The 24,662-nt window shown below is 44.0% G+C and overlaps 1 protein-coding gene across 20 annotated transcripts in view; it reads left to right on the top strand.

The window, feature by feature from the left end:
* The window catches only part of TENM2 (teneurin transmembrane protein 2), a 1,085,256-nt gene that overhangs the window by 940,712 nt on the left and 119,882 nt on the right, over positions 1–24,662 (top strand). For 17 of the 20 annotated variants that reach the window (XM_068205619.1, XM_068205636.1, XM_068205635.1 and 14 more), the window contains one exon: positions 19,959–20,072. The exons of the other annotated variants lie outside the window; for them this stretch is intronic. In XM_068205619.1, the coding sequence (XP_068061720.1) occupies positions 19,959–20,072 (114 nt within the window). The remainder of the gene's footprint in view (positions 1–19,958; positions 20,073–24,662) is intronic. 20 annotated transcript variants of the gene reach the window in all.

Raw genomic sequence — 24,662 nt, 5'->3', positions numbered from 1 at the left:
TAACGTGTTTTCTCATTTAGCAATCTGCAGGAATCTTCATTCTGATTCCAAGGAAAGCAATTTGTATGTTACTACAGGGAAAAAAAAATTAGGACTTGAAAAGAAAGATAAAATGTAATGAGATGTGAGTGTTAGCAGTACCTGTTTGAGTGTGATGTTGGCAACTCTGTCAACATTCCCAAATTGCTTTTAAAAATTTTAATAGTTTTTTTGTGGAGAAGACAGTGAATATTTTGATCTTGACAGTACAGTTGTGATTTCTTCCAAACCTGATACAGTTAAAACTGAAGAGACATTGAAAAGGTGCTTTAAATCACTTCTGTTTCCGTGATACAGATTAATAAAACTAGATTTATTTTTCTTAATCACTAGTGTTTGTAGAATTTCGTTCAGTTTTTTGATAGACTTTTATTATTTGATTTCTCTGTGGAATTAGTGTAAAAATTACGTGTTTCCTTGTTGATGTATATGAATGGAAACACAGCTGGGTATGTCTTATTTTAGTGCTTTGAAGATTGCTCTTTAAGTGCTGGTGTTCCCGTGCCCCAGCAAAGTTATGCAGTGTATTGTGCTACTGAAAAATTCAATAGCTTCAATCTACAGCATTTTTGTGCCTCTGCCTGAGCCTTTCTGCCAGTAGGTTGCCTGTGCAAAGATAGAGTCTTCCTCCTCCTTCTCTTTCCTCATCCTCTCCCCATGTTCCATAAATTTTGTCAGTTGTCACCACAGCAGGTGTCTTACGGCAGATGTAGTCCCAAAAATGTGAATGAAGTAGCACATAATTTAATGATTGATTTACAAAGTGAGCGCTGAAGGGAAAAATGCTTCTCCCTCAGATACCAGCAGGCAACCACTAAATCATCAGCCTACACAAAGGTTTAGTACAGCCATCCACAAGGAAAATTTAAGGCAAGCTAAGGTAAGCAGCACGCTGTGGCTTGCAGCTGGGAGCTGGCAGAGCAGGGTGATGGAGCAGAGCCAGTTTCTGTGCCTGAGCAATCCCAGGGTCTGGGGGCAGGACCACATTCAGCCATCCCTGCCCTCCCCAGCACTTTGGGTTTGCATCTCTGCTACAGCCACTGTCCTTCACAGTGCTTGTGTCAAGAAAACTTCTTACTAATGGCAAATTTGTATGATTCTTCTAAAAAACCCGGGTTTTCATGCTTTATTGTGTAACTTTCTGCCACCTCAGTCTCCAGGGTGCCAGTGCACCTGGGCCATGCTGCTGGGGCTGCTGAGAACTGTTCAGATTTTTGGCTGCAGCATTTTTCTGATGAGCAGTTTTTCTGATGAGCCCAACACAAGGACATTTAACAGGAGCCATTGCTAAAATCGTGTTTTGCACATCTGCTGCACTGATACTTACATTTGCTGAACATTTGCACTGTTTCCCAAGTTTATTTTATGGGGTTTGGTCACATTTCTGGAGTGGCAGGGCCCACTCCCGTTTTCTGGGGGAATAGGCAGCCTTTGACAGGGCTTCAGGCAGTGCAGAGAAACCCACACTGTGCCAGTGCCTTGCCAGGCAGGGGCTGAGCAGCACAGGAGTAACCTTGAGTTACAAGTGCAGGGGTTAACCCCAGATTTCTTACTTCAGACTCGTATCAATTGGGCACAGCCCTGGTGACTCTGCTATCCTTGTGTCCCACAGCTGGCAGTGGCTTCCTGGGCAGAGCTGAGCTGCTGCTTGTCTCTTATATGGAGAAACTACAGGCTGCTTTAGTGTAAACAAGTTTTCCATACAATATTAAGGACTGATTGCCATCTGTCTAACACATGGCCAGGGCTGGTACAGACCATCTCCTGTGCTTTTCTTACAGCCCCTCTGCATTTTCCTGTGGGGATTTGAGTTTCCTTTCCCTACCCTGCACTGCAGCACTGTTCTTGGCTCACACAATCACAGGATCATTAAGGTTGGAAAAGGTCTCTAAAATCATTGAGTCCAACCCCCAGCCCAGCACTGCCATGTCCCCACTAAAGCAAGTCCCCAAGTGCCACATCCACACTTCTTTTGTGCACAAGGAGGGATGGTTTCATATGAAGTCGTGGTGTGTGTGCAGGACTCTGTTGGACAGGGCTGCTCCCAGAGCATGAAGCTGGTGCTGAGAAGGAGGAGGCAGTGCCACAGGGCACGTCCTTTCCTGCAGCTCACAGCAGTGAAATCACTGGAAACCATGGAACATGTGACAGGTGGCCATGGAAAACTTCAGCTGTTGAGGGATACTTTTCTTTTGGTATCTTCTGTAATGAAACCTTAATATCCTTGCCATTGAATTTACATGACAGATCTAGAAAATAGCCTAGAAAATGCTGCCATTAATAAAGGAGTCCCATAAGGACTGGATGCAGATACAGGAAAATGTGTGTTATGGCACCATTCAGCAAAATTTATTCTTGCAATTATGGCCCTCAATGCTGGCACACCTATTCTTAAAAGTCAAGTCTGCATTTGTGGACTTCAGAGGTTTGTTTCCAGCATTCTCATATTGCAAAGGTTGCTAAGTTGCTAAGATACAGGCAGAAAGGTAAGTTTATTTAATACATTTTGTTGAATAAATTTTATAAATATGACTGTGATCTGTGGTTCACTAGGTTATATCTGAGGCTATGCTCAAGTGGAATTGTCATGAAAAATAGTATGGACTTGATTCATGATTGTATTATTCCTCTTCCACACTGATATAGCTACATTGAAAATAATTGACTTAAGCCAGTGGGGCATGAAAAAGATGCAGGGATGAATTTGGCTCTGTTTCTTGAAATGAAATATGTGCCATTTTCTGTTCGGCATTTGCTGTACCTTAAGAAAAATCATAAGGCAAATTACATCAAATCACACTGTTAAAGGAAGCATTTTCTTGTTCTGTGCAGTAGAACAGACCTGAAACATTTATGTGTTCAGAATTTTTTCAAAAGCACACTTTTTATCCTTGCCTTGTATTTAAAAATTGATAATCAAGGGGAAAAGCTGTTGAGTTAGAAAAACAGGGGGTGTTTTAATTGTAATTGTGTCATCTTTTGCTAAAACATAATTGAACTCAAGGTTTGCATTTGCAAATGACCTTGACTAAAGTTTTGCAATTCAAAGAATTCATGTAATGCCTTGGACTGTCTGGAATTTCAGAATCCCTTTATGGGGCAAAATCTGTTTTGCTCCTAGTGAGGACCCTGTATTTGAGAATGAGGCTCTTTCTGCCTCTCATGGGATGATTTTAGACTCTGTTTACAGAGAAAATCAGTACAGGAAAGCAGTTCTGAGAGAGGCTGAATGATCTTAGGAGTCTTGTTCTCGCCTGTGGCTCAAAGAACCAGCCTGCAAAAACTCTGTGGGGGTACCTGGCTCGCCAGTATTCTGGAACCAGTAGCCCTTTATTGGCCACAGCTCTGGGAATAATCTTCACTCCACTGCCTTCTGCATATGGATTCTGGTTTATGTCACGAGGATGACATTGCTGGGTTTGTGGATGCTGCATCTTCCAAGCACTGAAATAGTCCCTACAAGGGCAGAGATGGCTGGAGCACGTGTGCTTGGGCACAGAATTCCCTGGCTCACACCACTGTGCTGCCTTGGAGAGAGTAAATTATGTATTTCTGCCTGTCAGTCCTCTTTGCTCCCTCCTGTCTTCTTCCTCCCTGAAGGGAGGCTGTAGGCTTAGATTTTCTCCTTGATTCAAGTTTTTTAACTTTATTGGAAATTTCTAAATGCAATAGGGGGGGGAAAGAATGAAAGAATGATTGCATACTTTTAAGGGCCTGAAGGTGAAAATCTTCAGTCTTAATTTCTCACCTTTAAGCCACTATTCATTTGCTTCTTGAGCCTATATTTTCCCAGAAGCATTAGTGGCAAAAGCAGCTGCATGTGTGGATTTCCCCTTGTGTTCCTCGGGTCTCATCCCAGTGGTGCTTACCCAGATGTGGATCACATGCTGCCTCAGGAGAGGGACTGTTCCCTGCCCACCTGAAATACAATCACAAGCTCTTGTTCTTTCCAGCCAGTTCTTTACAGTTTATTCTTTAGTGCCTACTTTTTAAAGGCACAAATCATTGCCTTAGGATTGCTATTCAGAGTAAGCTGCCTGGCTGTATCTGACAGTGCCCTTCCCCAGATTCCCCTTTTCTGTCTCCAGCTTCCTCACCAAGCTGTTTGTTCCTGTGAATGTACTCAGGTAGGACGACAGAAGGAGGAGAAGATGACAAAAATAATTTATCTCTTTAAGAATACTGATCCCCAGGTAGGGTAGTTCTTTGCACAAATAACATGGGTGCTGTTCAAACCCACGGGCAGGAGAAGTAGGCACTGGTTGTCTGCTCTGTCATTGCTTCTGGCAGGGTTGTGCTACAGACACAGGACAAGGAAAGGACAGAAGGAGCACAACCACCTCCACAGGGTTCTTGCTTCTTTCTTTCAGAGTTCTTGCTGCTTTCTGCAGTCCACTGTGAACAAGAAGGCTTTGGCTGTCAGGCTCTGCTTCCTCTGCCTGAAGCTCTGGCTCCTGGTTCCATACCCAGCCAGGTATTTGTCCCAGTAGTTTTTCAGCTTGTACCTGTCTATCAGGCATACTTAGAGCGCCCATGGCTGTGGAAAACTACTGGATGGGGAATTTGCTCTTTTGTCTCTGCTTGCTGGAAGAAGAATTGGATGGCATTAAGAGGCTTCAACCTGCTAGATGTTTGTTTCTGGGTTTCCTAATACACCCTCTTATTAATGAGTCCATGTTCATCAGAGTCTGCTTTTCATCTCCACTCATATAGATGCTTGAAAATAAATGAAACTCAGTGGTCAAATAAATGCTTCATTTTAACCTGAAAAAAATATACATGATTTAAAAAATAATTTTAAATGGAGCTTCCCATTATTCCCAGTGCTATTGTGAGAATTGGGCTGAAAGCCATACAGTTCCTTCCTTGCCAAAATGGGTCATAACCAAGTTTGTTTAGCAGGCTTTTCATGAGAGTCAGTCCTTACACTGAAAGCTCCTATCCTGTCACCTGTTTTTAAATGCTTCAAATGTAGGAAGCCTGCTGCAGGTGGTATCAGTAGTTTTACTGATCTGAGGCCTTGGGCAAATTCATTTGAATTGCTTTGAAACTGCATATTTAAAATTCAATAAAATAAGAGGGTCTGATGGTGCAGCTGCAGCATATCCCCTCCAGCTGGGTTAGCTGAGATGTTTCGAGGCCCTGGACTAGCAAAGCCTGGGTGTGATGTACAGATTATACAGATAGCTGCCAGGGAAGAGGTTTTGGCAGGCTAGGTACAGCAATACCCCCTGCCAGAAGACTTGGGAGAGAGTAACAGTGGATTTCATGCTACGTGGCATCTTTTGCTGGCTTTCCTAGACAGAAATTTGTTGGTGCAATAGTGGCAGCAGGCCAGGGGGAGGGGACTGCCTCAAGGGTAAAGGGATGGAATGTAGGAAAAAGAATAAACCCAAAAAGCTCCAGTTGTTTTGAAAGTGACTGGCTATCCTGAATGCCTTGGTCTGGCTCCAAAATGAGCTGTTCTGTGGGCGGGTTTCGTTAAATTGCATTCAGAAATCATATTTGCCCTTGGGCAGATACCCTTGCTTTAATGCACAGTAGGCAAGTCACATGCACTAAAATGGAATTCACATGGTGCTTTAGTCAAAAAGCTAATGTCACTCATCATACCTTTTATGCATATCCAGTCCCTTGGTTCTTTATGCCCATTTAAATATGCAGAAGTGCTTTTTATTATTACACTGCCTGTAAAGTATGGAGATATAGATATATAGGCCATGTAATTTATTGCAGTGTAGACTCTTCTCTGCATATGTATTCATCACATAAATTAAAATCATAGGCATAAAGCATTTTGGTCGGTGGCTTCTGATTTTCTCAGATTTCTGCTGTTAGACAGTGAAAGTAATTCCTTTATGTGCCGTGCATCCACGCTTTCCAAATGACTCCTTCAGCAGCAGTACATGGCTTATCTTTGTAGCATTGTAATGCTGGTACCCTTGTGAGCATCACAGTGCTGGCACAACCAGCACAGGGCCTAAAGGTGAGACAATCAGAGAATACACGCAGGGACGTTATTGGAGCACCAGATCGTTGGACTGCACAGTATGTCCCTCGTTATTGAAAGGGCTACCATGAAATTTAATTTAGGATTTTACACACACATTTTGAATTGGAAATCTCTGTAATAACTTTCCCTTTGCTCAGCCTTTTAACTGTGAAATTCAGCTGGGGAGTTTTGAAGCAGCAGGTAGTGTCTCAGCACTCCAGAGGGATTTCACCAGGATTCAGCTAAAGTGCTTGCAAGTGTCATTTCCATATTTAACTAATTTCAGTTTTTAATTAGCTCCATGTGAAAAATGAGAGTTCACGCTGAGCTAAGCTGTCAGCACAGAGGCTTGTTTCCTTTCTAGCCTCTCAGGACAATTACTGCAGCATCCCCTGGTTTTTTCAATGAGAGTGCTTAGCCACTGCACGCTCTGTCCCTCCATTGTTCCCTGCCAGGAGCCAGGGAGTGTGTTGTGTCTAGCTTGCTAAAATGGAGAAGATAACTTCTGACAATGTTTCAGATGTGAAATTGGCTCAGCAGAGGTTCAGAGAACTTCGGAGGTCTGGCTCCGAACCATCCAGCAGCCCGGAGTGCTCAGAGCTCCCTGGCACTGTGCAGCTGGTGCCATTGTTCCAGGCAGTGTCTGATCCTTCCAGCTGCATCCCTGGGCACTGCTGCCTTCCAGCCTGCACAGTGGGACAGCAGCTTTTCCTGCTTCTCCTGGGGTGGCTGCAGCCCACTGTGAGCACTGCAGTGTCCCAGAGGCCGGGGGGCCTCCAGGAGAAAAGAGTTGCCTTTGTGTAAAATTCCACCATACAGGATAAGCATGGAAATTTGGTAATCCTGCATCCCAGCTCAAAACTTACCTGTGAGGACCTGAAAGCAAATGTTAAAATAGTTCTCAAGAGCAAAATGAGAGATGCAGTTCATGTAAACTCTGCAAATCCATGGGATGCGAACAGATTTCTGAAATAATTTTATTAACTGATAGCAATCCTGAGTTACATTTACATGCCAGTTTTATAATGCCATTGTTATTTTTGAAAGAATGCAGTTATTAATTTTTTTTTAAATTATATTTAAATGGGAAAATTGGTGTAGGTGTTACCTCAGGGTTGGTTTTGAGTTGTGTTTTTTTAAACTGTCCAATATGGTGAGATTTTTGAACATTTATGAATATGAAATATTATATTAAAGTATTTTCATTTTTGTTTATATCCTAGCAAAATAGAGGTTGTGTGTATTTTATTCTTCACTAATTAGTACAGAACAGCCACTTCCAGTAGGCAGAAGCTGATTTTCTCTATTAGACCTTAAAAACAAATGCATCTTTTTCAAATCAGGATGGATGAGGGAAAAAAAAATCTCAGCTGTGGTACTTTTTGTGCTCCTAATGTTTGTACTGTTGTGAAAGAAGGTAAATGCATTGCAGAAACTTGTCAGGTACAGTGACACTGAGGAGTTCCTAGTCATTTTTCTTTCAAGATGCTGAGCAGCTGCTTTGATACCTGCTTTCAAGCTGAAGCAAATTCTTGAAAAGGAAAAAAAAAAGGAAAATAAATTTCATAGTGAAAAGTGAAGCTGAAATACTAGATAGATTTTCAATATAGTTCAAGTTTTGGGGTTTCTTTAAAATGTAGTATTTACTGTTTCATCCATCAGAGAAAAAAAAAAGATACATAATGCTGGTTTGATTGCCAGTCAACTGGGTGTAACACACATGAAGAAGTAGAACTTGAGTTAGCAATGAAGTACCAGTGTGTAATTCTAGTGACCATATATATTATTTTTGCCCCTTGCAGTGTGAGTTATCTTCTCTTTGAAGGATAATTCCTGGTTATTTTATTGGTATTACTAAGTAAAGTTGTTACATATATTATGATTGTATTAATCATTTAGCAGAACTCTGTTATGCCTTACAGAGTGCGTGTAATTGAAGGCAAAGGTTTCTGAGGGTGTGTAATCTAGCTTGTATTTTATTCTATGATACTTTAATTAGTTGTGCACAGTGATGCATATGCTAATGCATCACAGCTCATGTCCAATTCACCCTGCAGTTTAAGCCATTGAGGTTTTGATGGGTTGCCTTGCTGTTGCCTGTAGAAAACACTGGATTTTCAGGCACTGTTATGATACTCACAGTCTCAAATACTTTAAATGGAGGAGTTCTGAAGTGAAGCTCTCCCCACTGAAGTCAGTGACAGTTTTGACCTTGGTTACAATGGGCCTTGATTTTAAGCAGCCCTAAATGGGCTGATGAGGAGCATTCTGCTTTGCTGACCTCAGACAGTGCAGAGACTCCTGCAGCATTTCATATGCAAGACAGAAAGCTTCATTAAAGTGATCAGGTATCAGATGCTCTGTACATTAAACTGGCATCGTTTTTCTGTTGTGGACAGCAGCTCCATCTGTAGCAGTGATTTCCACAATCCCTGCAGTGGTTGGTTTTGGTATAACAAGAAGATCAAATTCAGCCAGTCTTAAAACACCATCTTCTAAAAGGCAATTTGAGACATAAGAGATAAAGAAAATTAATACAACTATTAATATTTAATTGTATATTTGACATTCCTTAGATTAATCAGGATGTAGGTGTCCAAATTAAATAAAAATGTTTTCCATTATTCATGGTGCACAGTGCTTGGAGTGGACTTAGACTCTGATGTGCTGTCATGATGTCTCTTGGGATTTCAGATGCACAGGCAAGCTCTTGTTCCTGTATTGGCTGATGAAATTGTGTAACAGATGTTTTGGTGATGCAACTCATAATCATATATGAACACACATACACACAGAGGAATTCCTTGTGAGATGCCTATTGCTGCAGTCTGGAAACTTGCAGCTCTGGCACTTCAAAATAAGGCAGTGATCTGAAATTAAAATCCTGGCACATGTAACCCTTCACTGATTTCTCATGTGCTTCAATATTGGTGTGATCACACAGAAATCCTGTCCTCACTTGCAGCTTGTATTCCCTTACCAGTTCTAGAGGAGAAGGCACAGATGCAGGAGGGCCAGCTTTTAGTCTCTGAAAGCTATACAATTTTGCTGTGAAACTTTTTTTTTTTCCTTTGAAGGTAACATGAGCAAACTTTAGAATAAGACAAGTAAAAGACTGGAAACAGTAATAGTAAACCCATTATGGGAAATGACTAACAGGAATCATGTAAGGACAATGGAAAAAAAATCTCAAAAATGTAACTAAAGTCCAATTTGATAATTGCTTATTTCTTTCAAAATTGCCACTAAAAAAAAACAACCCACACATAAGAATATGAGTTTCAAGGCTGTAACTGATTGACTATGTAAGACACTTATCAAATTTGTATATTTAATTTTCATAGGTTTCTATTCTGGCTCCGTAGGACGTCTAAATCACAATACATTAATAATTTCAGCCTTTCAAGGCTTATAGAAAGTCTCAATCTGCTTAGATGCTAAATACAATCTGTACCTTCATGTCAGTATCAAGATATGATTTAGGCTAGGTTTATATATACACCTTTTGAAGCACATTGTGAAAGAAATATAAACAGCTTATAGTGTTGAAAATAAATTAGAGGCTTTGGGAGAAGAAATCATATTTGCTTTTCATCTTTGGATTTATTTCCTCTTTGTAATGAACTTTTAACTCCAATAATTACTTTGCGTAGAGAGTAAAACCTTAAACATTATCATGCACACAGTGTTTTAAATTGTGATTTTATCAGGTGATCAAATTAAGCCATTCTGTATCATTTCTATTAAGGGAAGAATATACTTAATGATTAGAAATTACACTTTTTTTGTACTGTGGACAGAAATTTGGCCACTCAGTAATGCAGTTTCACTTCATTCAGTGTATGCAAAGGAGTAATAGAGCTAAAAACTATTTTCTTAGCAGTGTGGCTAACAGAGGTTCAGTCTAGGTCTGAATGCTTTGGAACAGTGTGATTATTAAGATCTTGTTCAACATGTTTGTAGAAATTAGGGCAGTTGCAGTTTCAGAAGATCAACGTAGTTGAATAAATGTTTGATGTGATATCCCGTAGGTTTATGATCAGTATTAAAAAAGTAAAGCAGTTATTTTAATTCTTGTAAGTTCAGGCCTCAGTGATTTTCAAGAGTATTTGTGTCTATATTCCTTGAAACACCAGTTTCAAGTCTCATCTGGGTTCTTCCTCCTCTTGGAAACAGAATAAAGACAAGCTGGGTACTTTGTTCATGATAATGGTGTCTTTTAGGTGTGAAATTAAAATTGGATTCAATTTGCTTTGTATTAACACTGAATGCTCACAATTGCTCAAAAATAGAGCAAAATTGAGTTAAGAGCATCCCTTTCTGCTCTTCTAAGCCTGTTTCAAATGTGGCAGTGTTTTGGCAAGGCTAGTAAAGTGGATGTTGTATACAGTGATCCTCCAGGCTGAGAGACGCTGTATTGGGTAAATAAAAATATATACACTTTTCTTATTAGTTACAGTCATCTAGTTCAGATGCAAGACCAAAAAGATTGCAGCCTTGACTCTTGAAATTGCCATAAGAAGTGAGTTCACGTTGCACAGTCTCAGGAACTGATTAATCGTGTGCCAGTTCTCTACACTCTGTACAATCTAAAGCCTGTCATGAGAATAAATGAGCAGTGCACTGTATTCTGCTTCTCTTTTAAGGTCTTTGTCATGAGATTCCAGATTCTGAAGGCAGCACACAATGCTGTTACCCTTCTCATGACAAAAAGATTGCTCAAAGTGGCACAAAATCAAAACATTTCAGTAAAGAGGACTGAGAGGAGCAAAGCTGAGGCCTGAGCCGGGGATCCTTTCTACCCCATCATGGTAGGGACTGGGGAACAAACACCCACCCAAGGTACAGCTCATGTTCCTGGGCTGGAACTGTGCTTGCCTGGCTTCATCCTGGGAATTGGGCACCTGCTCTTCACGTCCGGCACTTCTCCCTACCCCCAGAGGAGCTGCAAGTGTGTGTAAGTTTTTCAACTATTTTTGGAAGTAGAAAAACTGAAGATGGAAATAGAGGAATGAACTTTCAAAGCATTGCATGGCAGATAAGCACACAAATCACATTACTCCTAATGGGATTTGTAGGTATATCTTTCATGCTGTGCTTTGAAAATCCATTCCATTCAGTTTGTTGACGTGCACGGGGAATGAAATCAGTCAGCTTGGAGGGGGGGTGATCAATTTGAAAAAAAAAAAAAAAACAAAATTTTTTTGGGTCCCTCTATTTTTTCTGTGTGAACACAGTGACAGTGAAGCATCTTATAGCCCCTCTTCCATCTCCTTTTCAATCTTTAATAACATTTATTCAAAAGAAAGCAATTACTTCCTAGCAGAAGTTTTCCTGCTGCTGACAACAATACACTCACTCATAGATCCTTTATGATATTTCTATAAAACATTTCTTGGGCTGGATGCTTTAAAGCAAACATCTTATTCTAAACAGTTTATTGTCTAAAAGAGTTTACATGCTGAGGGTGAAATTATGCCTAAGGATTTCTTTCTCATGTTTAAGATAGTGTGAAGTCAGCTCTGCTTTCCCTCGTGTTTTCCAATGGTTCCTCTGTTTCCCTGGTGAGCGGAAGGAGCACGGATGACACCAAGCTCATCCCTCTTCCACAGCAAGGACTGCCCAAAGCTGAGGGTCTGCCTCTTTTCCCTTGGTTCATATCCCAGAAATTTGGGTGCTGGAATTCACATTCCCCATGTCTGTGTTTATAGGAACACTCGGGGTGAGAGAAGCCCAGAGCTGGATTCTCTCTGCAGCAGTGAGGAGGCCAGCCAGAATGGCAGCCTGAGATCCCTTACACTGATTTTTTTATAAACAGTCCTCATGGCTTCCCTCCTGAAGCCAGAAAGTACACTTTCTGTTTCAAAAGTTACAAAATGTTGCTGTTGTTGTTTTGGTTTTTTTTTAAGTATAAAACTATTGCAGATGTCAGGCACAATTAACATGAGTATAAACCTGTGGCTAGGTAACATATAGAAGCTTGTTCATGGGTAACAATATGAGCTTAATTCAATTGATAGAGAAGTGGGAAAAAAAAAACATGCAACAAGATATAAAAATACACAGCAGTGCCATTATAGTTAATGGAATTTTCCATTTTCAGCATTGTAAACTGCAAAGAGTGACTCTGAGAAGTGAGAGGTCTTGTTCAATGTTATGGGCAGGATGAATAACAAAGCAGAATGGTTCTTTATTGTGCTCTCTAGGTATAATACAGGCAAGCCTATTGTTTTAATGAACATGGTGGTATCTGTAAATTCATGAAGTTGTAGATTTTGATAATGCTTTATATGGAGTTCCCAAATAAACTTTTAATTTAGATTTATGACAAAAACGTAGTGCATAGCAAATAGCATACTGATGATTAAGATGAATTGCTGAGAATGAATGACCTTGAAAGTAAGCCATCTATTTGTTGTTGCATTTCAATGGTCACAGTCAATAAGCAGGATTTTTTGCATATATTCCAAAAAATAAGTATTACATTTACATCAAGTCATCTATTTTTGAAATGCTGCTTTAACCTTGCCTACAAACAATTGAATGGTCACAAGCAGAAGAGGCAATATAATCAAGAATACATCCAAATGTTTTATATGAGCTCTGTAGGATTCTAAGTCATTAATATTAAAACACAAGTTCATAAATACTCTAAGTACTGGTAGTCCAGAGAACGATGCATTTTTTTAGCTGATCTTTGATCTCTGCTGTCAACCCTGTAAAAGTTAAATCCTTATCTGCTGTGGCCCTGAGATCTCCAACAAAATATTTTGAAAATGCATCTCTCATAATTATAACTGACTCTGCTGTGCTGTTAATTAGAGAATTTCCCATTGTACTGATGAATAGCTACACTGGGTTGTGACACCTGCACAAAAGTTGTGGCATATCAGCAATTGCCATTTTTGTACTGCATTCTCTGCCTAAAATCATGCTGCTTCTAGGAAACGCTTTATGGCATAAAAATCCCAGCGTTTGCCTGTGACAAGTCATACTAAACATCCCTAGATTGCCAGGCCTTGTGGATAGGCAAGGCTATGATGCATCAACTCGTATCAAACACTTCCAGAAACACTGGGACTGGTGGATACACTCCAGAGTTGTTGTGCACACTCATGTTGTTGTGCATGTGTAGCAGCAGCTGTGTTGGGTTAGACACAAGTCTTAAGTTATCCATTAGTTTTTCTCCAGCACCCAAAAAAGGTTGCCTTTTAAGAAGGACAAATCATGTATGTACTTTGACCTGCTCATTCTCCAACCTCTGGTCATTCTAGGTCTTTTCTGAGAGGAGGGCTGGTAGCATAACATTATTCCTTGCTTTGTTTACCCTTCCCATAATGATTCAATGTTCAACTTACTTGAGATTATCATCTAGCCCAAAATTTTCCTTCTGCTTGATATTAGTCAGCTCGGAAGTCATTATTTTATATGTGGAGTTAAAATTACTCCTCTCCAGCATATTTTATTTTATGCGTTTGAACTTCATCTGCCAATTTCTGGCCCAGTTGCTCAGTTATTTTATGTCCTTGTGCAGTTCTCGGTCAGGCCTCTTCTTGAATAATGCATTAGCAGCAGCAGACTGTGCCCCCTTCCCCGCGTGGCCTGTTTTCCATTTGGAATTCTGTCATAGCTAAGATAGCTTTGGACTTTTTAAAATAGTACTTTAGACTTTCCTGTAGATAATATATCAAAAGTGGCAGATGTCCACCCAGCAAGCCATGTGGCTATTGTTTTGTTTTAGGGAAAGGCGTGGGAATGTGATCCATTTTTGTGGCATCTCTTGGATACCCTCAGGAGAACTCTGGCATCCTTGTCACAGTCACATGAGGTATTCAGTGAAGAATAGAAAGTTCTGACACTTCTGAATTTTAGGAGAGATGTCATTGTTCCTCTAGTAAGGAGAGGTGCTACTTGCTCATGTTGTTTAAGACCACTCCTTTTAAGTAGCAGGACTCATGTTCTTTGATAATGATATTTCAAGCACTTTAATATATATTTAACGGGTGGATTACAGGTTAGAGCTTCTGGAAACACTATCCCTTACTGCCAATAGCAGAATATGAAAAGGCATGAATATAATTGTGAGCTTTCTTTGACACACCTTCCTCAGCCCTTGTCAAGGACTCCTGTCCCATCCCAGCTTCATCCTGACAGTGCTTGTACTGCTCCTGCTGCAAACGTGGCTGAAGGCTGGGTGACAAAATTATTCAGCAGAGGGTGCTGCCAGACTCTGTAAATCATCTGCTATTTATTGAAATCCTTGTCTGGCATATGTTTTGCAAAGTCCAGTTTTTGTGGAAGAGGACTTCTACAGACTGTCCCCCATGGTGTCATACCTTGTAAAAAAAGGAACACGTGCAGCTCTGCCCATCCGGCACAGCCTCCCTATCCTCTGCTCAGTGCCTGTTCATTGTAAGGCACATTAGCAAGGTATGGATCTCAACTGAGATTTCGTTCAGCCAATTCTGATCATTTGTGTGTTTGTGAACTGTCTTTCAACCTCTTCAGATATGAGAGGAGCTGGGAAAGGCTTCTTACTTCCCTTGTCACAGCAACCCAGAGGCCGCACTCCTCAGCAGAGCTCTGAAAGCACTGGTCAGAATCAAGGGGAGAGTTTGCAGCACTGTGCAAGTTTTTCCCGTGCAGTTCCCCCATTGCTCTTTCCTGACTTTCAGCCCCCTGCTATTCCTGTCTCGGGCATCTCTTGAGGAGAGGTTGTCAGCTGTGATGGATTGTGCATTCATTCTGTAATGGGGGCAAGTAATCACGGGGGAATAGGCCTAATGCACTCGTTTCACTTGTGACTTGGGTTGAACTTGAACCTCTTTCTCCAGAGGAATAATAAAACTTTAAATTACTATGTTTCTAATCTTCTAAGTAACTGTTATTTTGTGAATAATAATTGAGACCAGTAAGATCAATTTCTGGTATTCCTCAAGTTCTGCTGCAGGATCAAGAAGTAGTAACAAATAAAGGACCATGAGTCTCATCTTAGTAAGATTTAATACAAGTAAGCATGAGATAATGTTTAATTATTTTTTAATTTTGGGGGAATACATTTATTCTTTTCAGGTTGTTTGAGTACCCATCTATATGCACCCAGAGGTGCAAAATACTAGATATCCCTTGCTTCATACAAACATTGTAATGCATTAAAACAGTGTTCAGACCATGTGAAATTAAAAAATAGATGTGCAAATAGGTCTTTGAATATAGATGCTATGCAATTAACATTATGCTAAGATTTATTAGGTACCTTTTGTTTCATCATGTCTGGGATTCATTAGACCTGGCTTGGAAATTAATTTGATGTTGCTGAAAACTGCATAATAAATAATGAGTTGCATCATTGTTCACCTCATGGAAAGGAAACTTTGAACATTTCTGCTCCTATAACACAATGGCCTTCGAACAGCAAATGTGCTTTTAGGGTATGTTTGTTCATGTTGTTCGTGATATAATGGAGTGATCTCTTGTTCCTATGAAAAGAGGTTGTCCTGCTCCAGACAAACACTGGAAATATCCTGACAAAGCCATGTTTGATGGGTTCGTTGTGGATTACGATAATTCAGGGGTTAATAAGCATGACTAGTTGGAAATTAAACTATGGAAACATCCTTAAATCTGTTCAATTGTATAAACTTCCCATCTTTTTGAGTTGCTTAGGGAATACTGAATTTTCCAACAAGGAAGCAGTGTGTATTTTACAGACCCTAACTGGGAGGATGCAGTAGGAAAGGGGGAAATGATGGATCATTAGTCTGCATATTTCTCCCTTTAAGAAATCAAGTAAAGGGATAAGTGAAAATCCTCATTGTGCTCTGCCTATTGGCAGACACTGAGCTGTACTACAGGGAGATCTCCAGCTCCCAAAGACACCAGAGCTCTCTCCTTTTAGAAGTACAAGGTCAAGAGTGACAAGAGCACAAAGACAAGACAGAGAGCTTCCTGAGCTTGGGAACCATTGTCCTTTAGACAAAACTCTGACTGGAGTGGGCAGTGGGTTCATGGCCAAAATGAGAGAAGACCAATGAAAGAGGAATGTGAGGACACTACTGAGTTTAGAGAATTTCAAGATAATTTGCATGTAAGTTTTATCAATTTCCTGTGGATCTGTGTACCTTTTGGGACTTCTTAAAATACTATGTGATTCACTCTAGAAACCTCTATTTTATGTGAGTCTTAGACTGATCCTTGGCAGCTCTGCCACCTGGAGTGATGAGCCAGGTCTTTGCTTTTGTTCTTGCTAGGAATGCAGGTTTAGCTTCTGGGTGCTTTTGCTCTCTGTATGTGAATGGTGCTAGAGTGGGAGTGAGAGGTTGATTATTATTTTTCACTTAAACCTCAAAGGTTTTTTCTTCAAAATGTATTGTTTCTGAGTTCTCATGGCTTAGAAAATATAAATACACTATTCTGAATTACTGGATGTTAGTGTTAAATTAACCCTATAAATTCTGACAAGCTTAGTGTTTGAAAATCAAGTATAATAGAGAAGAACTTTGAAAATATGCTTAAATGTTGAGGGGGAGGAAAGCAAACACAAAAAATAATACCTGTAAGTGCTCTGCAAAATATAATTTGTAGTTGCACAAATTGTTATTGGGGAAAAAAAGCAAAGTCAGTTTCAAACTAGAAAAGAAAAGCAGAAAAACCAAACCGGCACAAATTGACTAGCCCAAATTTCTCCTCTGAGACACATGCACTCAACTTCTGCGCGGATCCCCACATTTCTAATTAAACGGGCTTCTACTTATTCCTTTGCTGGAGGCGTTTTGTTTGATTAAGAGAACGAAAGGTTAATCATATAAATTTGCCATCTCACAGCGTTGTGAAGCAGCAGAGAGAAGGTTTCCCCTTGTCCCCCTGCTCGGCTCTGCTCTCTGCTCAGCGCGATGCAGACACGGAGCTTTCCCCTCATGCCCCTGTGACACACTTTTCTCCTTCCTGGAGGAAGGGGAACGTTCCTCGAGTGTGTGACTGCAGCTGTCTTAGTGGAAGTTTGTGGCTCACCTCATGGGTGTGTGAGCTGTGCAGGAGACTCTCAGTCTCCACGAGGGATGGAGCAGACAAGCAAATCCCTGCCCCGCCAGGAAGGAGCTCTAATTGCTCCTACCTAACGTGCATCCATGATTAAAACACAGTTATTAATGAATCCATGGTGTGCTTGGAAGCAGATGGATCACAGGTATTTTTTAATACCATGTTAATAAGATCTTTTATAATTCCCTGTCTGAATTTACCTGGTAATTATAAGGTAGCAACTATAATTTCCTTGGACAGACTATTAGTTATGATTTCTTTATCTCTCTGTTGTAAGGACTGGTTCACACTTGAAGCAGCAGGCTTTCATCTCTGCAAGTGACCTACATTTATGGTTACGCTCACAATAAAATTTAAAAAAAAATGGCAACCTTGAATAGACACCCTGAGTGTATAAAACACAAAAGTCTGATTTTCCTCTGTGACTTCTTTGCATTGTGGGGCTTTGAAATTCACTTTATCTTTATGCAGTCTTGGCTTTCGGGGCTGGTCCAGCTGGATCTGGTGCCTGTGCAGGGAGTGGAAATTGCTGACAGCACAAACACCCCGAGCTGCTCCTCTGCTGTCCCAGCCCCAGCACAGCTGCCTCTGCTCGGTGGGGCAGTGTGGATAAGATGCATTTTGGTGGGGTTTGAGCCTTGTGAATGATTTTTCAGTTTCATTTACCGTATTAAAAAAAAAAAAAGGTTGCTTGAGATTATACTGAAAAAGCCTTTTAAAATGTTTGTTTTGGCAAGACAAGTGAGTTGTCATTGAATAAATCATTTGATCCCACATAAATTTCTTGTCCATTTTCCAAGGATTCTTAAACATACTGTAGAGATAAATTTTGAGTAGTTTCTTTGCAAAACATCCTTTTCAGGTTCATGTCTGGTATTTAACATCCCAGAGGCTTTAAGGTATTTTTTGTTTGTTTTTGTGAGGTATTTTGACATAATAGAAACAAAATTTGCAATTTCAGCGTGAATATGAAATCTGGCAACTGGCCTCTTCACAGAAAAGGTCTCCTGATTTTAGTTACTATTCTTAGACATCTGCTTAGACATTAGCTATAGGATGTCCAGGGGGAAATTTTTCCTAAGAAACATGTCTTGCTCCCCTGCTGCTTTTGTCAAAAATACAGAGGTTAAACTCTGCATAGATTGCGTGCTGAGAGATTTCCAGGGGTTGGGATAGATGGATTCTGGGGGTGGGGGGTGCTTTTTGTTTTCTTGGGGCTTGGGAATGCACATATGAATCACTCACATCTAAATGGATTCCCTGCATTCGGAGGTTATCTGAGTGGTGGCTCCAGCACTGTAAATGGCATTTTCTGTGAGAAGTGTTTTGCCTCTCCTATCCCTAACATTTACTCTTTGAACACGTAGTGTGTGGCCACTGCTGGGCCGTTTGTGACCACTATAATCACTTTGAATTGGATGCAAAACATCGGATAATCTCGTGTGGATCTGACACTGCAGAAGAGAACAATTCTGAGGGTGCCCATAATCTTTTTTTTTTTTTTTTTCCTGCCTGCAAATTGACAGCGAATCCTCTCAAATACCTTTTGACAAAACTGGAAACGCTGTTCTCTGTGGTATATAGGTTTACATACATCCTGTGTAAGCAAAAGATGCAAAGAAAAGGAAAGAAGCAGCTTGGTGGGCTTTATCCCTCACCACTGCTCTACTGTATTGAGAGTGCCATGGGGATAATGTGATGAGAGTATGCAGGTAGCTGTGTTTATACAAGGTGAAGATGCACATAAATCCACTGGCTGAATGATTCAGACCTGTCAAGTCTCATGCATTATGCACAGGACTTATTCAATTAGCCCAGCCACAGTGCCTGTAACTCAGGCACGGTGCTCAGCTCGTGTTGCAGGTGCAGCTGCACAGCCTCTGACGTGGCCACACAGACCTGTCTCTGGCACAGGGATGGCTGGAGAGCCCATGGCTGTGAGCAGGCAAGCCTTCCCTGCCCAGGGCTGTGCGGGGCGTGGGGCAGTGGGGTCAAAAAACTGGGAGGAGAAAGGATTGGCACAGCCCTGGCTTGGTCAGGGAAGCTCAGTCTGCAGAATGAAGATAGAGGCTCTCTAATGGCTTCACACTGAAAGAGAGTTAGGGGTGGGCTGGGTGTTGGGAACAAATTCATCCCTGTGGGAGTGGTGAGGCCCTGGCACAGGTTGCCCAGATGAACTGGGGATGCCCCAGCCCTGGAAGTGTTCAAGATGAGGTTGGACAAGGCTTGGAGAAACCTGGTCTAGTGGAAGGTGTCCCTGCCCATGGCCAGGGATTGGAGCCGGATGATCTTTCAGGTTACTTTTAGCCCAAACCATTCTGTGATTCTGTTATCCTAATGTATTGATTTAAATAAGTTGTACTAAACACAGAATAATTGCATTACCAAGTCACTACTTTACACAGGGCTAAAGCCAATTTTATAATCAACATATAAATTACCACCTATAATTTAAACTCGGAGCTGGTACTTGCAGCAAGTGCTTTGTTTCCCGAGATGTGTCCCCCGCACTGTGTGAGTCGGGAAGGTGGCCGGCTCTGCCCAGAGCCGTGCGCAGTTTGCCTTTTGTATTTGAGTGCCACACAGATGCGTGTGAGTCACCAGGGATCGCTTTTGTTTATTTGGCACCGGGGAGGGGGAAGAGGGGGTGGAGGGGTGTTTTTTTTGGTTTTTGTTTTTTTTTTGTTTTGTTTTTTTTTTGGTTTTTTTTTTTTTTGGTTTTTTTTTTTTTTTTTTGTTTGTTTTTTTGTTTTTTTTTTTTACCGCTGTTGCCGGTTCTTTTAGCGCATCCCCATCCCTGCGAGCCGAGTGGCTCCGGGGCGGTGCCGCGGGGCGCTCGGGTGTCCGCAGCCGCGCTGACCGCCGTGTGTGTCCCCTGTGTCCGCAGCCATGCATCTCCTGGGGCTCAACTGGCAGCTGCAGCCGGCCGAGGCTCCGACCTTCAACAACGGGCTGCGCCCGCCCGGCGAGGACGGCCCGCCCGCGCCCCCTGCCGGCAGAGGTGGGTCCGCGCCGCGCCCCGGCCCGGCCCAGCGGCCGCGAACCGCCCCGAACCGCGCTGAACGGCCCCAGAACCCCGCTGAACCGCCCCAAAACCCCGGTGAACGGCCCCAAAACCCCGGTGAACGGCCCCAGAACCCCGGTGAACGGCCCCAGAACCCCGCTGAACCGCCCCAAAACCCCGCTGAACCGCCCCAAAACCCCGCTGAACGGCCCCAGAACCCCGCTGAACGGCCCCAGAACCCCGCTGAACCGCCCCAAAACCCCGCTGAACGGCCCCAGAACCCCGCTAAACCGCCTCAGAACCCCGCTGAACTGCCCCAAAACCCCGCTGAACGGCCCCAGAACCCCCGGTGAACGGCCCCAGAACCCCGCTGAACCGCCCCAAAACGCCGCTGAACCGCCCCAAAACCCCGCTGAACGGCCCCAGAACCCCGCTGAACCGCACCAGAACCCCGCTGAACCGCCCCAAAACCCCGCTGAACGGCCCCAAAACCCCGCTGAACGGCCCCAGAACCCCGGTGAACGGCCCCAGAACCCCGCTGAACCGCCCCAAAACCCCGCTGAACCGCCCCAAAACCCCGCTGAACGGCCCCAGAACCCCGCTGAACGGCCCCAGAACCCCGCTGAACTGCCCCAAAACCCCGCTGAACGGCCCCAGAACCCCGCTAAACCGCCTCAGAACCCCGCTGAACTGCCCCAAAACCCCGCTGAACGGCCCCAGAACCCCCGGTGAACGGCCCCAAAACCCCGCTGAACCGCCCCAAAACCCCGGTGAACGGCCCCAAAACCCCGCTGAACCGCCCCAAAACCCCGCTGAACGGCCCCAGAACCCCGCTGAACGGCCCCAGAACCCCGCTGAACCGCCCCAGAACCCCGCTGAACGGCCCCAGAACCCCGCTGAACGGCCCCAAAACGCCGCTGAACGGCCCCAGAACCCCGCGGAACCGCCCCGAACCGCGCTGAACGGCCCCAGAACCCCGCTGAACGGCCCCAGAACCCCGCTGAACGGCCCCAAAACCCCGGTGAACGGCCCCAGAACCCCGCTGAACCGCCCCAAAACCCCGCTGAACCGCCCCAAAACCCCGCTGAACGGCCCCAGAACCCCGCTGAACGGCCCCAGAACCCCGCTGAACTGCCCCAAAACCCCGCTGAACGGCCCCAGAACCCCGCTGAACTGCCCCAAAACCCCGCTGAACGGCCCCAGAACCCCGCTGAACGGCCCCAGAACCCCGCTGAACCGCCCCAAAACGCCGCTGAACCGCCCCAAAACCCCGCTGAACGGCCCCAGAACCCCGCTGAACGGCCCCAAAACCCAGCTGAACCGCCCCAAAACCCCGCTGAACCGCCCCAAAACCCCGCTGAACCGCCCCAAAACCCCGCTGAACGGCCCCAGAACCCCGCTGAACGGCCCCAGAACCCCGCTGAACCGCACCAGAACTGCACTGAACGGCCCCAAAACCCCGCTGAACGGCCCCAGAACCCCGCTGAACGGCCCCAGAACCCCGCTGAACGGCCCCAGAACCCCGCTGAACCGCCCCAAAACGCCGCTGAACCGCCCCAAAACCCCGCTGAACGGCCCCAGAACCCCGCTGAACGGCCCCAAAACCCCGCTGAACTGCCCCAAAACCCCGCTGAACGGCCCCAGAACCCCCGGTGAACGGCCCCAGAACCCCGCTGAACGGCCCCAAAACCCCGCTGAACGGCCCCAAAACCGCGCTGAACCGCCCCAGAACCCCGCTGAACCGCCCCAAAACCCCCACTGAATGGCCCCAAAACCCCGCTGAACGGCCCCAAAACACCTCTGAACCGCCCCAAAAGCCCGCTGAACAGCCACGAACCGCTCCAAAACCCAGCTGAACCGCCCCAAAAACCCCACTGAACAGCCATGAACCGCCCCAAAACCCCAGCATAACCGCCCCAATCCCCCGCTGAAAGGCCACAAACCACCCCAAAACCCCCGCTGAACAGCCATGAACCGCCCCAAAAACCCCAGATTAACTGCCCCAAAAACCCTGCTGAGCTGCCCCAAAACGCCACAAAACCCCAGCTTAACTGCCATGAACTGCCCCAAAATGCCCCCTGAACCGTCACAAACTCCCCCAAAACCCCATCACACCACCCCAAAATGCTACCTGACCGCCCCACAGCGCCACTGAGCTGCCAGAAAACACCCCAAAAAGCCGCCAAACTGCTACAAACAGCCCCAAAACGCCACCGAACCCACAAATCACCCCAAAACACCACCAAACCCCCACAAACCACCTCAAATGCTGCCCAGCTGCCCCAAAACACCACCAAACTCCCACAAACTGCCTCAAAATGCTGCCCAACCATCCCAAAACACCACCAAACCCCCACAGATCACCCCAAAATGCTGCCAAAACAGCCCCAAAATGTCACCAAACCCCCACAGATTGCCCTGAAACGCTGCCAAACCACCCCAAAACGCCACCCATCGTCTCCCTCCCGTGGCTCTCAGCACGCTCCGTGCTCACACTAAATCCTGCGGTTTCTGGTTTATTGCCAGTGAAGCTGTGTTGCCTCAGACACCGGGGAAGTGCTCTCAGAAATGTGCTGTTTGCTGGCTACATGCTCTTTTTCCAGGCTTAGAGATCCCAAAGAAAGAGGAGGCTGAGGGAGCTGGGGCTGTTCAGCTTGCAGAGGTGGCTGAGAGGGACCTCATTAATTGTGTGAATATCTGCAGGGAGGGCAGAGCATGCACCAGGCTCTTCACAGTGGTTCCAGGCAGCAGAACAGGAGGCAGGAACTGATGCTCGGGAAGCTCCACCTGAACATGAGGCAGAACAGCTGTGCAGTGACCAAGCACTGGATCATATTGGTCCAGTCTTCCTCACTGGGGATATTCCAGAACATTCAGGACAGAATCGTGTGCCCCGTGCTCTGGGATGACCCTGCTGGAGCAGGGGGGTTGGACCACATGACCCACTGTGATCCTTTCCAACCTGACCCGTTCTGGCACTCTGTGAAAAGCTTGATTTAGTTACCAGTGCATTGTAGTGCTTGAGAGAAGTCAAGAACTGGCTTGCAGCCAGGACCACATCCCTGGTTCTTCTTTCTCAGATGAATTCTAGTAGCAAACACCAAGGACAACAGAATTTGACAGTAGACAGTCTGTCCTGTGATATTAATGTGAGAAATTAGACAAAAAATGGTTTCTTTTTCTCTTAAAGAAAAACTGTGTTCCAGAGGAGGATGACAAAGACATGGCAGGAGAAAGAAAAAATAAGTAAAACCTAGAACTAAAAATACTTTCTTAAACTGAGAAGATCTGTTAAAGACACAGAGAAGTTACATGTCACAAAAATTATTTTAATCATTTAAATGGAATGCTTTTTACTAGTGAGGTTCAGGGGTTTTCTTTGCTACATCACAGTAAGGTCTTCTCTGGTTATTATAAAAATTATGGGGAGAAGGCAGAATAGAATGTTACAATTAGACAAAGCATCTCAAAGCACGCTTTAGTGTGCTGGGATGGTGGATAGCATGACTGGAACAGGAGAAGTCTGAGCACTTCATTTTTGTCAGCTGAAGAATTCTGTTCAGAGGCTGAGCGCTGCCTTGCACTCAGGACCTGTGGCTCACATTAAACTTGGTAATTGCCAAAGCAAGTGTTAGAAGTAAATGGTGACAAAGGATACTTATATTGGGAAAACAATGAGTTAAAATAGACTTGGGAAAGGAAACAAAGTTGTTCTTTTATGAGCTTGATCATTTAATGGATTTGCTTCTGTTTTCAATAAATGCTGCTGCACCTCAGCTTCTCCATGTTTTCCACAGAGGATCTAGTTTTTACTTCCTCCTTGTCATGAAATCCTACATCCCGATAGTGCCAAAACCCTGAACATTTTTAGACAAGTGTTCATTGGTTTGGCTTTCATCTCTGACTGGCTGTAGGTGAAAGTGCATGACCAGCACATCCCTAAGTGCAAGGCAGAACGTTTTCATTGCTGCTGAACTGCCTCCAGGTTGTGCACAGGTGAGAGACCCTGTGGTTTTGGGCAGGAACCTGAAGAGCTCAGGTCGGCAATTATGGTCATTTAGCAGACAACTGCAGGGCTTTAACACCTTTCCCAATTCCCTCCCTGCAGCTTTTTGTTGCCAGCTCTGTGCAAATATAGGGCAGCAGGACTGCAGAATTGGAATGGGCTCATCTGCCTAGGGCACTCCAGTGCAAATTCTGGCAGTTTATCCCAGCCCCACTCTAATTAGCTTTGCGCATTTGAAGAGGCTGAGATGCTGTTCTGGGAGTGGTAACCTCCTGCAGAGGAGACAAGGAGGCAGAACTGCTGGTTATGTCTTGAATTGCTGCAGTTAGCTTTCCTCAGAGCATGTTGGAAAAGTTTACTTGTTCTTCTGACATTTCGTAGAAGGTTGCTGAAATGCAACCTGATAACATGGGGGAAGGAGGAAGAACAATATTTAGGCAAGTAATCTTCCCTAGTGGAATAAAATGAATGACAGGTTTGGATGAACACAAGGAATATCAAGAGGACAAATTCTAAGAGCAGGGAAGGGTGAAAAGTTTTTCTAGCTCACCTTTCTTTTTATGTCCAAGTTAATATTGCTA

The sequence above is a fragment of the Anomalospiza imberbis genome, chromosome 15, assembly GCF_031753505.1.
Source record: "Anomalospiza imberbis isolate Cuckoo-Finch-1a 21T00152 chromosome 15, ASM3175350v1, whole genome shotgun sequence".
Lineage (NCBI taxonomy): Eukaryota > Metazoa > Chordata > Aves > Passeriformes > Viduidae > Anomalospiza > Anomalospiza imberbis.
This window is presented reverse-complemented; position numbering and strand designations above follow the sequence as displayed.